This window comes from Cavia porcellus, unplaced genomic scaffold, assembly GCF_034190915.1.
Source record: "Cavia porcellus strain 051 isolate PalLab524CR breed Dunkin Hartley unplaced genomic scaffold, mCavPor4.1 scaffold_3, whole genome shotgun sequence".
In the NCBI taxonomy this organism is placed as follows: domain Eukaryota; kingdom Metazoa; phylum Chordata; class Mammalia; order Rodentia; family Caviidae; genus Cavia; species Cavia porcellus.
This window is the reverse complement of record NW_026947486.1, coordinates 39,733,532-39,747,311: the sequence shown is the minus strand read 5'-3', so window position 1 is coordinate 39,747,311 and position 13,780 is coordinate 39,733,532. Positions and strand designations below refer to the sequence as shown.

General features: G+C 44.9%; 2 protein-coding genes across 2 annotated transcripts; one reads left to right on the top strand and one right to left on the bottom strand.

Moving 5' to 3' along the window:
- Positions 1–4,463: 4,463 nt before the first annotated feature.
- On the bottom strand, positions 4,464–6,686 carry LOC100726016 (polyadenylate-binding protein 1-like 2). The gene has a single exon (XM_063246096.1). It carries the CDS (start codon positions 6,289–6,291, stop codon positions 5,689–5,691), a length of 603 nt encoding a protein of 200 aa, XP_063102166.1. The 5' UTR covers positions 6,292–6,686; the 3' UTR covers positions 4,464–5,688.
- On the top strand, positions 6,290–6,850 carry LOC134475315 (antifreeze protein Maxi-like). The gene has a single exon (XM_063245558.1). It carries the CDS (start codon positions 6,290–6,292, stop codon positions 6,848–6,850), a length of 561 nt encoding a protein of 186 aa, XP_063101628.1.
- Positions 6,851–13,780: the final 6,930 nt, after the last annotated feature.

The following is a 13,780-nucleotide window of genomic DNA, read 5'->3' as shown; positions in this document are numbered from 1 at the left end:
TTTTTAAAATCCAGTACAACATATCCAAGATGACAGTGCTGCCATGATTCCCCTTAATATAGATTGCATGAGTCTTCTGCCACCCACAGCCTTCCGGTATACCTGCCTGAACAAAAGAAATGCCTTCATCTGCCTTCAGTTGGCTCTTGTAAGCTGGTCCTTCTTCATAACTGACCTGAACTCAACCTCCCAAAGGTTCAGCAACTTGTTTACCCTCTTTGAAGAATCTCTCACATTTGACTTCACTAGTTTCCCACAATGACACCCAAGCTGCCTGTTGCAAAGACACAAAATATCTGTTACAATATCTTCCCAAAACTGGTTGTAAGAAACATGCCCTGGAAAAGTTTTTGAACTTCTGTCTTCTATAGAATCTGGGTCATTGAGTTCATAAAAACAATGATGTACAGACTGTCAGCACTTAGGAAGCACCCAGTGGCCTACCTATGCAAATACTTGGGTCCAGTCACTAAAGGCTGCCTCCCCCCTTTGCCTCTATGCTCTAATAGTTACTGTCCTAATCAAGAAAGATGGGGGCTGGGGGATTTAGCTCAGCGGCATAAGCGCCTGCCTTGCAAGCAGGCAGCCATGAGTTCGATCCCCGGTACCGATAAAAACAAAAAAGAAAAAAAAAAAAAAAAAACAAGAAAGATGACAAGCTCACCTCAGGTCAATACCTAACTTTCCAGGTGCCACATACTATGCTGGACCTCACCCAGTACTATTACTGCCTGGAACTGACTGATAAACTCTTCTAACCTCCTGAAAGATGCTGAGTACACCCTGTTTATGAATGCAAGTAGCTCTGTTAAGAACAGAGTCAGACGGGTTATATATGCTGTGAGTCACCTTGGCCAAAGCTATTTTGGCCAAACTTTCACTCAGAGCAATACGGTTTAGAGGTCTAATCCCTTTCTGGAGATCCAATTGACTGAAACGTCAGCCCTAGCCAAGAAAAAACTTTACCCAGTACTCCTTGAAGATTCTTCTTTTTCAGACCCAGACCTGCCCCCAACATATGGTCTGCATGCTCAAGTCACAGTGGCACCCGTACTCCTGCAACCAGTCCAGGTTTCAGCTTTTGTGTTTACAGCCCCAATCTCCCATATCCTATCCACACTGGGAAGAAGTTTATAGGGTCTTGCTATGAAAATCATCCTTAAATATGGCCTACCCTTGACAAATAGCATACAAGTCACAAGAAATACAACTCTAAGAAACAGCTTATAACTAGCTCCACAAAAGTTCAGCTAAAAGATTAGCTGATAGGATTTTCTGTGCAATAAAAAGAAAATATAAGGTAAAAATGGCCTTTATTCTAAGAACATGGAGAAAACTCCATGACCCACCGGGGCCTGACTTTCTCTGCTGGAAACATGGTGTAGGAGGCATACATATAGTTTCCGACTGGGGTGGTGCTTAAAGGTGGCATTGCTGATGCTCGAGTAGCTGATTGGGACTCTTTTTGCACCACAGATAAGTTGTCATAGGGGAGGGGAAAGTGACCTCAAGGTAAACATTCCTTGGTCCCGCCTCCCACTGCCATAATATTGTATCTAGAGCAAAATCCTTTCATTAGCTATGCCTGTAGGCACTCCTGCATTCACATATAACCCAGGTACATATTAACTACCTCTCTATTTTCAGAAATTCAGCCTTAGATCCTCTGGAAAATTTATGTGGACCAGACAGCTCACTCTGAAGAGGCAACACACTAAAAGTCCTGTTCTGGTCACTCCAGATGCTGACCTGTTCACACATGACTGAAGCCTGAGGACACTGTTCACAAGATTGCTCTATACCTCAATGCAATATTCCCTTTGATTTTGTATATTTTCAGGCTGCTTACCCCAGTCCTTGCTTTACCTTAGCACTATCAATGATTGTCCCAAGAGAATAGAAAACAACCAGTAAGGCCTTTACAGATAATAAAGATTTGACAAGCACACTGGACACTCCACTAGATCAGATTAACTCCTTCACTCACTTGCCAGAGTAGATGTTACAGAACTGTTTCTAGTTGGGCCTTGTCTTAGAAGATCACATGTAACATGCCCAGCAAGGATTTGCCTGGGAAACTAAAACAGGCGGGAAATGCCACCCCAAGACAGTATACTTCAGTTTGTTAATAGAACAGGTAATAATTCCAGTTACAGTTACTGTTACTCTTGTTTCTTAGAAATGGCTGTTCACCATGATGCATATTGTAAGAACCAATCCTCAGTTGACAAGCCGTTCTGCCTCTGCTTGCTTATCCCATATAAGCCCTAGACCACTAGAGTTCAAGGCATGGTATTTTAGGTGTGATTCTAATCAGTGCCTGTAAATATAAAATAAATTTGTCTCCAAATCCTGGGTGATGTTTCAGAGTTTTTGCTTACTGTAGCACTGTAATGTGATGGTAGAAGTAGAAATTGGTACATTCAGGATATTCAACAGAGTAAAGAACTCAAAAGGCACCTATTTTGCAATTTCAGCTCGAGGTATTTAAATTAAGAAATACTGGAAGAGTGCTACTGGAAATTTATTTAGCACAGTCTTAGATTTAGTGGGGAAAATTTAGAAACTGATGTCCAAAGTTAAACAGAAAACTTAAAAAAAATCTGACCTGTCTGTATAATGGTAGTGAGTTATGGAAGAATATTGAACAGTAAAAGATATATTAAGTGTATTCGCAATATATTGTAAAGGACATCTGACAGAATATATCATTAATATGTAGAATAAATTTAGTACATTTCTATATTTGTTTTAAAATTTATAAGTAGGCAAGCCCACACAGAAATAGTTTCTTTTTTGTGTGTGATATTAATGCCTTTAAACAGTGGACTTGTAAGATAAAATAAAGAAAAACCCATAAGCTTACCACTTTTTCATAGTGCAAAAAAACTAAAGAAGCAAAGAAATATGAGCTCTCTTACGCTGTTGATGGAAATAAAGTTTAAGGACAAAAATATTTGTCAACAAATTACAAGATACACAAGGCATTAAATATGCCTAGATATTAGGAAACAGCCACCTGAATGCATTTAAAATATTAACTTTACACGAGTAACACAAAAACCATTTAAAAATATATCAAGAAACTATGTCTTAGAAATTATAGTTCATTATAAAATAGAATATCACATAAAATAAAATTGCAGAACCAAAATTAATAATTTGGAAAGATAAAAAAATGATATGGTAAAAATATCCCACAATGAAACATATCCTATGTTAGCTTTTTGGAATGTATATATATATATATATATATATATATATATATATATGTAATCACTGTAAATATATACTTGGAAGTTATATATTTTTTTCAAAGCTTTTTATATCTTCTATAATGATGAGGAATTTTTGGTTCCTTTCCTTACTAGAATCCTTTAAAAATCCATTTTGATAATGTATTTGTACAGATATAAATTTTCCATGAAATCTTTTAGAAATCTAACATCCTAAAACAAGAATAAAGGATTGCAGAAGTAATTGTAGTACAAAATTCAGAAAATTGTCCACATATTCCAGTCCTCACACATTTGTATTCTTAAATAGGAAAATGATCAATAAAAGCTGCTCAGAGAGAAACCAAAAAACAAAGAAAGAAAAAACTTTTCCCATGAATACTTTTTGATATTTCCAAAGTACTTGAACAATGTTCAGAAAACAAACTTGACTGTAAGTAACATTTGAGCAAAATCATATTTTTGAAAACTTTGGTTTGGTATCCAAAAACATATAGTTAAAAGTAAATAGTCCCATTTCTACATCTAAAAATGAATATCAATGTACATTTATACATTATTTATATATGAGTATGAATACATGTGATTCAAAACAAATAAATTTATACATACATATATAAATATAAATAAATATATTTATATACTTATATGTATATTTATATATATATTTCCTATCTTTGGCCCATTCATACCTTGCTAAACTAAACAGCCATGGAAACTATTTTAAAAGAATATTTAATGACATAAAACAAACTTCAAGAATATCTACACATCTAGGTCTGTAATATGTATATATATACATATATATATATATATTTGGGGTATGAAAAAGCAGATATTGCAACAGTATATACATTACATTCACATACATGTCACATGAAACATACTGAGGAGGTAAAGACCAACATATTTTGGGAAATGGTGGGTGTCCATTAGGATTGAAAACTGATTATTTCAATTTTCTTCTGTTAACCTGTCTGCCTTGTGAATTTTTTGTCATTTTCCTACAATGATGGTGACTTAGGTTTTTGACAATCAGGAAAAGGACAGGAAGTGGGCAGTGGAGAAAGGAGTGATCAGTAGTGCTCAATTCCAGTAAAACAAGCAATGGTAGTGACCACCAATTTGCAGTCAATTAAGCTGGGCAAACACACACACCCGCACGCGCACACACACACACACACACACACACACACACACCCCAATTACTGCAACCAGGAGACAATGTAGGGGAAGTGGCCATACTCTTTTTACTAGCTGTGCTGGGTGGCATGAGTGCAAACTGCAACAATGCTTATGAAGCGGGCCTTTTGGCAACACACAGGAAAAGTCTTTGAAATGTCCCTCTGTGGGTTCTGCAAGTCCACAGGTAAGGAGACCATCCAGAATGCTAGCAGAGATTTGGCTTGACAGGCAAGGATTCACTCATCAGAGCACAGTGTTGGTTTTAAACACAGGGAATAAACTAGGCACCACCTGAATGTCCAACAATGCGGGAATGATTACAGGAACATTAAGATCCTTGGATACACAGGAGCACTCAGCAGGCACCGAAGATGATGTTTCATAAGCCTGTTGAATATCGTGGAAAGGAGTTCAGTGGGCTGACTTTAGTTTGGTTTTGGTTGCTGAAAAAAAATCAGGTCAAGAAACACCACATACATGAACCATTCTACAACAGTATGACACAGGGGAGGTGGAGTGGGAGTGAGAGGGAGAGAAGAGAGCCTGGAAAAACAGCACACCAAAAAGGTAAAAGTGGTTCTTTCTGGGTTGTAAGATCGTGAGGAGCAATGACTCTCTTGATTTTCTGTCATCGGATTTCCTTCTCCCTTCTGATATTTCTACCATGAGATTGAATCACCTGTGCAGTGAACAAAAAGAAGAAAGAAAATGCTTTTAAGAACCAAGCCACAGGGAGAAGAGGCAGCCTTTAACCTATCCAATGGCACAGATTAGGAGGATTACTCACAACACCCTTGGTAGGGGTGGAGGGAAGAGGAAGAGCTAGAGAGGAAGAGGAGAAAAGGAGGAAAAGGGAAATGAGGAGAAAGGAAGGGAGAGGGACAGAGCGAGGGGTGGGGGGGGGGGAACAGGGTAGGAAGGAGGGAGAGGAGAAAAGAAAGAGGGGTGGGAGATAAGCAGAGAGGGGGAGAAGGGAAGTGTGGGAGGGTAAGGGGAGAAGGAGAGAAGGCAGAACAGAGGGAGAGGGGAGGGACAAGGGGGGGTACAGTAGGAGAGGGAGAGGGGGAGGGAGAAGGAGTGGGAGAGGGGGAAGGAGAGGGAGAGAGGGAGGGGGAGGGAGAGAGAGGGAGAGGAAAGGAGGGGGAGAAAGGGAAAGAGAGAGACCTGCACTCCCAATACAATACACTGCTGGTAGGTTGGGGTGGGGGAAGTTGTAAACCGGATAGGAGCCCAGATTTGGCTCTGCTGGCTTGCTCCAGGCATGTCCTCATCGCAAGGTGGCCTCCTCATCAGTGTCTTCCTCAAAATCCTTGCAGTCAGCACTGGTGGATTGCCTGGCCCAGGCTCCCCTTTCGGCCTCCCTTTCTTTATGGGACTTGAATCTCCCGACGAAAATTTTGCGGTAGTTCAGGAACATGCCATTCATCGCATCTATGGCCCGCTCAGCGGACTCCTGCTTCTGGAAATGCACAAACCCATAGCCCTTGGGCCCCTTTTCGTCACAGGCCACTTTGCAGGACAAGATGTTGCCGAACGCCGAGAAGATGTTGTACAGAGCCTTGTTGTCTATAGTCTTGCCCAGGTTCTTGATGAAGACGTTGCCCACCCCACTCTTGCGGAGCGAGGGGTCCCTCTGGGACCACATGATGCGCACTGGCCTCCCTTTTATGACATCAAAGTTCAGGGTCTCCAGGGCCCGCTTGGCGTCCACCGGTTGCTGGTAGTTGACATAAGCGTAGCCCAAGGAGCGGCGGGTGATCTTGTCCCTGCAAATGCGGATGGAGAGGATGGGCCCTGCTGGGCTGAACTTCTCATATAGCATTGCCTCCGTCACCTCAGGGTGCAGGTCGCCCACGTACAGCGAGGCCATGGGAAAGTCTGGGTTCCCCTCCGAGCCCCCGCCCACCTCCGCATCCACCTCCGCATCCACCTCCCCTGCTGCAGTAGCTGCCGCGGCGGCGGCTGCCACTGCTACCTCCTCATCCGCATCCGCCTCCCCCAAGGGGGACACCGCAGCCTTGGCCGCAGCAGCGGCGACAGCCGCGCTGGCCTCCGCCCCCTCCCCAGCCAGGGCGACCGCCGCCTCCCCCAGGATGGCCTTGGCCGCTGCATCTTGCGCTGAGGCCTCGGCCTCCACCTCAGCCTCCACCTCTGCTTCCGCCTCCGCCACGGAGGCCTCCGCCACTGCCTCTGCCACCGTCGCCGCCGCAGCCTCGGCTGCCGCCGCAGCCGCTGCCGCCACCGCCGCTGCCACTGTCGCCGCTGTCGCCACGGTCACCGCTGCTGCCGGGCCGCTGCCGCGACCTCCCTTCCTGAACACTGAGGGAGAGAAGAGGCCAGGGAGGGCCGGAGGGCCGGAGGACGCAGAAACCGGGGCCCGGCCGGGGGCGGCGCAAGTGGGAGCTGGGGCGGGGGTGGTGCGCAGCTAGCCGAACTGGCCAAGTCCAACTCAGCCGGATGGCGAGCGCTGCCAGGAGCGCAGAAGCGCGAGTCGCCCCAGACTGCAGCCTGCTGCTGTTGCTGCTGCCTGTCTGTCGTGGGCTAGCGTGCCGGGCGCGGGCGGGAGGGCGGCGTGTGGTGGGGGGCGGGAGGGGGGGTGTTGGCGTCTGTGGTCCGGGCAGCTGGGAAGGCTTCTGTCTCTTTGGTTCCCCCTGTGGCTGCAGCGGGGCTGCGGGCCTCGGGCTGTGAGAGGGGCCTGGAGCAAAACTGGGGGCCGGGTGGAGGGGGCAAAGAAGTGGGTAAGAACTCAGTGTCTCCTAGTGTCCTCGTATGTTTATGCGGTGATAGGACTCCACTGTGGCCCCAAAGACCTTGGGTTCAACGAAGGAGGATGTATTTTACGCCCCTATGCTAATAATTAAATCTTTCCATGATTAAATTTAAGAAGTACCTAAAGGAGGTGGGCAGGGGAGAGGTGGGAGTGTGGTGAGCTTGAAGATGCACTAGCCTGGCCTAAACAAAGTGGAGAATAGTAGTTTTCTTACATCCAGGGGTTCTCCTCAGTCCTCTGCTGAGAGAGAGAAAGAGAGAGAGAGAGAGAGACAGAGACACAGAGAGACACAGAGAGAGACAGACAGACAGACAGAGAGACAGAGACAGACAGACACAGAGACAGACACAGACAGACAGAGACAGAGAGAGAGACAGAGAGACAGAAAGACAGAGAGACACAGACACAGACAGAGAGAGAGAGAGAGAGAGAGAGAGAGAGAGAGAGAGAAGACTCTAAGGTCACCATTGCCAAAAAAGCAGACATTCTGATTTTGGGGCTCCCAAGTGCCCTCAAGCTGATCCATCTTTTGAGATCCCTCTCCCTTTTCCAGTCTTTTTCCTCTTCTGCAACACTTGTGAAAGAGACTAAAAGACATGTGTTCACTCATAATGCCATGACACAAATATTTATACAGGTTGGTGCCAGTTCCTACAGATAAGGGATAAGGGAGCCTAGGAGACAGGAAGATATAGGCTGCTTTTGAGCTTGTACTTGGGCATAGACAACCTGATCTGGAAAGCTTGGAAAGTCTAGAAAGTCTCCCAGATTATGGGAGAACGATGGACCTGGGTTTCTGTACAGCCCCAACTCCTTGCCCGTCCCCCAAGCCCGTGTCTATGGTGCCTGCTAGTGAAGGAATGAAGTGCGTCCATCAATATTGCCATCCTCAATGGTAAGGTGAGAAAAGCCAAAGCAATAGCTATGGGTAGGGCCTGGTCCAGAGCCAGGTACATGTTTACTCTTGGCTCTGCCTTCAAGGTGATGAGATTCTCAACCTGAGCCAAGAAATGCACATCCATGGTCAAAGAAACACAGAAACAAAACCTGAAATCTCTCTCTAGACTCTAGTCCCACTTCACCAGCTAATACTTATGCCACTGGGGGCTAAACACTGGCAATGTGATAAGTGAACAGTGAGTGTTGATGTGCTACAGGTATGGGGCAGGGAGAGAAGAGGTGAACCAGCAGTGTGCATCGTGGGAGCAGTGAAGCCATACAGGGCTAAGTGCTGAGTGGGCAGGCCAGCTAATGACCATCACGGTAGTGTGACAGAGTCCTAAAGCCTCCAGAAAGGGAGCCTTCAGAAAGGGAGGCTCCAGAAGGGTTTGGACTATGGACCCAAGGTCGTGAGCACCACTCAGCATGCTCAAGCAGGGAAATGCTACAATCAGAACTTCAGACAACGTACAATGTAAACATCAGTATGCTTGTAAGTGCATATGCATACATGCACCCAGGTAGGTAAACCTAAGACAGGGCTGGCGAAACAAAATAAGAGAGTCAGGTGGAACCAATTTCAAGAGTCATAACAACCCTTCCCCCATCTCTCCTTCCATGCCAGAAATGAGCCAGTGGGGTCAGGTATTAAAAAATATGATCAAATATACTGCCTTACCTTAGGACATCATCACTGCGCTGGAGCTGAGGCTGCCCCTACAGAAAACAGAAACCTGCAAATGCTGTATGATTGGACTGCGGTGACCGTGGAACGTCACCTGCCCAGTATATATTCTCTCCCCACCCCTATTCACCTTATTTAGGGGTAGAAAAATCTGTTTTTTATGGTGGCCATGTTGGCTGGACCTGAGCAAAAATAATCAGGAGCCTGAGGAGGCAGTGAGAACTTTCCCTCACTGCCCAGAAAGCATTCCAAGAGAGAAGAGAAGAAGCGGCACAGACCTGTACCTTGCTGGATTGCAAAGTCCAGCTCTCTCCCCCCAGGCAGGGCTAGTGCCAACAAAGTCAAAGGGAAGAGGCCCAGGAAAAGCCTGCTGCACAGCCTGTGCCTGACCAAGGTGACCACTCCCACCACTATTAGGAACCATGTCCTGGGGCTCCAGGCAGCTTGCATGAAGCAGGCAGATGAGTTGGGCCTCAGCATTTCAGCATTGTGACGGGACAGGGAGGTAGGAGCCCTACGGCAGATCAGTGAGGTGAGGGAGAGGTCCCTCGCTTATGGGACCTTATTCAGATGAATGATTTCAGAAGTATTGGGGCCTCACATATGCCATGCATTCTGCTAGCCAGAAAGAGAACCCCTGCACCCAGAGAGCTTATTTCACAATGGGCAGGTACATGATAGACTCTTCAGAAAATATAAAACCTATTACAAATGGTTATAAAGCTCTCAGGGGAATAAGGAAAATAATCTAGTATATATCTACCTAGAATCCCAGAGAAGGGGCAAAGGAGGAGCTACCGCAGCCCAGGGAAGACCTGTGTGAGGACAACGATAAGCTGCCAGACCTACAGACCCAAGAGGTGAACCTGCCTCCCAGAGAGAACTGCAATTCTAACAGCCCTGTGCGAGAAAGGAAAAGTTCCGGGGTATAGGGATGGAGACAGAAAAGTTACCACTGTGGCTGGGGCCCAGTATGAGAGGAGATGAAAGGAAGGAACTGGAGGAAGGTGCAGTGGATGGGGAAGCCACAATGAAGGGTTTGGTTCTTCATCAGGGTGTTCCAGGCAGCCAGAGAGGGGACTGGCTCAAGGGAGCGACATGATCTAATTTACATTCAATAATTTATCTGTGACTGCTCTGTGTGGGAAATGTTACAAGTGGGCAGGGCATGAGGGAGAGCAGAGATAATAGTTGCAAGTCTCCTGTAGCGTTCCAACTGAGAAAACACAGTGCCTTGGCCTAAGCTGCAACCATGAATTTGGAGACTAGTGCATGCATTCACATGGCATGTTGCAGATAGAAGGCACAGCACTTACCAGTGGATTAAAGGCCTTCAGTGATCAAACTTTAAAAATTAATGATTACTATGGCAAGGCATTCTAGCACGACCTCATCATGGAGTTACTATGTGCAGTCACAGGCAGTAAGGAACGTGGTTGAGGTAAGTTTGGAGAATGGAGGTAAGAAAGACAGTTGGGAGTTTTGTGAAGAGCTCCTATTTGTACATGCCAAAATTACAGAAGGCTACTTGTCATCCAGAAAGGCAGGAGAAAGGAATCATGGAGACAAGAGGACACAGTGTTTAAAGTCATGAGTCTGCGGCGGATCACTTAGAGAGAAAGTACAGCCAGGAGGAGCGGGTGAAGAGCTATTCCCTGCGCCACTTTGACGTTTAGAAGTGGGGATGAGGAGGGCACACCAGAACAGGAGACTGAGAAGGACTGGCCAGTGAGTGGACTTCTTCTTCATGGCCCTGCATGTTCACATCAGTGTTCTCATTCAGGATCTGCTCTCGGTGCTCTGAGATGCACATCCCTGGGAGTTGGTATAAAATGAGTCAACAATGACCTGACTGTGTATGCTAGGGCTTGAACCTGTCTTTCTCATTTTTTCTCAGTGGAGCTTTAAAAGGAGAGAGGTTCAGGTACAGAGACCCTCAATCGTGATCTTCTGTGCTGTTTCATGCAGCCCCCTTCCTTTTTCCTACAAGGAGGAAGAAATCCAAAGAAGTAGGGATGTGATTCAGGGAGCGGGGAAAAATTGTAGACAGAATGGAAAAAGGCAGGGGATGGGGCACCAATAGGGAGAAGAGCTGAATAACACTCTTTGCAAGAATGGATCAAAACACCAAAAACCAGGGTCCAACTAAAGAAACCCTGTCCCATCAATTTATCATTGTCACATCTTCAGGGAGGATGCATAGGGGAATAGACAATGAAAACACAATTATATTTTGGAGTAGGAAAATAGTCTCTATCAATTTGCACTGACCTCCTCTGCCTCCCCTCAAATTCCTTCAAATAAAAATAGTCCTGGGGCATGAACCAAAGAAACCTCAGCCGTCAGCTTTCATTGAGGGAGTACCGCAAAGTGTTAGGTCGTGTCCACGTTGCTTGACAAGTAATACCACTGGTTGCTAAATTGTCTTGAATAAATACAATCAATTTAGAAAATGGCCCTTTGGATCTTTATAAGACACAGTTAAGGGAGGCAGATATGTGGGGGCAGGGATGGAGTGAGAATTGTTCCTATAGAAAGAAGTGTCGCAGGACATTTGGCTGTGCCTACAAGCGTGGTTATCACAGAAAAATTCATATCCAGCAAACTAGACATAAAAGAGGTATGCATCAATTGGGAAGAGACTGGCACAGCCATTCCGTGGTGTATTTGTGTAACTGTTTACAAATGTGAATTACATATATATGGGCTGATATAGTTGGGTTTCACCTAGTACTAGGTGAGAAAAACAAGTTACAGGGAAGGGAATGCTGCATGGTCGCAATATCAGGGCTTGAGGGTAGGGAATAAAGGAGGCCAAGAAATGATGCCATGCTTACGTGACACTGTTTCACATCTCCTCCTGCATATCTCATAGGCACTTCATCCTGAAATGGAGAAATGAAGCTCCATTTAGCTTCTTCGCTCTTGCCAACTGCACCGTCACCAGCAGTCTTCTCCCAAGAAGGAATAACACCACAAGGGGTCAGGATATTGCAGCAAAGTACAGAGAGTGACTCCCATTTCTTACTTATTCACAGGTTCCTTGTGTGAAGGAATATCAGAATCAAACCACCATCCTATGCCTCAACACCCACAGACACATCACTCAAAATAGAAAAAGTAATTCCTTGTTCTAATTCTGACCCAGATATTTCATTTTTAAAGTGACAAAGCAACATAGAATGCAGCTAGCACCCCTTTGGGAGCCATCTCCAACCCATTCCCCATGGAGCCTTAAGTAAGTAGATCACCCTTGGATGTGACTAAATGCCGGAGACAAACAAGAACTTGGATTGTCTCTCTCATTTCTTTCTCTCTCTCCACCGCACTCGCTATCTCCTTCACTTTTTCCTCAAAATGAGAATCTCTTTGACTCTTTACCTTCTGTCTTTTAGAAGCAGGCAATACTCACAAGAGGGATCACTGTTACTGGTATTTAGCCATAAGATGGTCATGAGAAATGAAGAGGCTCATACTCCTTGCACTTCTTATGTATTCCTAAAGTCCTGGATCTGGTTTGGTGCAAACAAAGGAAGATGAGACTTGCAATCAAATTCACATGTAGGTAGAATTCTAAGACAAAATGAATAACCACCCAAAGATTCCATATGTGCTAGGAGTTAGAATTTCATAAATTCTGAGTAAGGATCTGAGTAATTTCCTTTATAACAAATAGCTTTGCCCCACTCTTGCTTTGGAACCGAGAACAAAAGGTGGTCTCCACTGAAGAATGGAACATAGCATTCCATGTATTTTTCATACTGGGAGCCAACGCACCTTCCCACATATGCTTAGAGGTCTAACTGACATCCTTCTGTGTCAATTTCAGGCAGTTTGCAGGAGTGATCTTATAACAATACACCTAACGGTGCACCAAACAGTTGTGCTTACCTTAATCAACTTACAATATCTTCTTCATTTTTTTACTCTTACTTTGAAGTTCTTATCCATATCAAGGGATAATTACAAGGATGAAAAGTGGGGATGTAAGGTAAAAGTTTTTCACCAGCACCTGGCATGTGTTCCATGCACAGTAATACATACTCCTTATTGATTGATCAACTTTCTCTCTGTTTTGAGGGTGTGCTTATTCAGCCAATTTGGGGAGACCGGTCCCTTTTCTTTCTGGCAACTCAGGAAGCCTGGACGTTTCTCTCTCACCAGGATCAAGGTGCCCTTACAGAGAGACTCTGATCTTCTGGATTTATTCCAGGTAATGACTGGATTTTCCTCCAGGCAACTGCCTCATTCTGCCTGACCTCACTTGGGTCACGACTTTGCTGTGTTTTTCTACAGACGTTCCAGTGATAGGACCTCTTATGGCATGCTGATTTATTTTCTAGAGGTCCTAGACTGCTGCAGGTCAACACAAGACAGCATGGCTGTGTCTCTACTCAAGAAAACCACCCAGAAGATTTTCACAATACTACCTCAATAAAATGGGATCCTCAGTAGAGAGTGAGTTTTCTGTGATCCATGTATGCAGTCATTTGAGGGCCAGTGTGGACATACTTTACTATAAGGCAACACAGTCCTCCCGGTGCTTTGGTGTAAGGCAAATATACTGACCACATGTTGATGCTTCCATGTCATGTCTGGAACAGTATTATCAGTATCCCTGACTGTGAAGTGACACATGTATGGATTATGGGAGTGTGAGTGGTCCTAGACTGTTACAGACAAACAGTAGCATGAGTTTCTGGGTAATTCATATTCACCCTGTTTAACAGATGTGAGATTAAATCTCCTTCAATCAAGTGATGTCCTGCAAAAATCATGATGATGAACCTTGGGACATTTTAAATGTACACCACCTGCTTAAAAGTATTCTCAAAAGTTATACTTAAGAAGATGGAGTCATGCATGTGGTAAGAAGAATACTGATAAGGAAAAAGTGCAGAGGAGCTTATGATAAAGAGCAAAGATCCTAGGTCTCTTCACCTACTACTCCCCAGTTGTGCTTCC

Coding starts and splice junctions, on each gene's coding strand:
- LOC134475315 (XM_063245558.1), top strand. CDS start 6,290: ATGGGAAAGTCTGGGTTCCCCTCCGAGCCCCCGCCCACCTCCGCATCC.
- LOC100726016 (XM_063246096.1), bottom strand. CDS start 6,291: ATGGCCTCGCTGTACGTGGGCGACCTGCACCCTGAGGTGACGGAGGCA.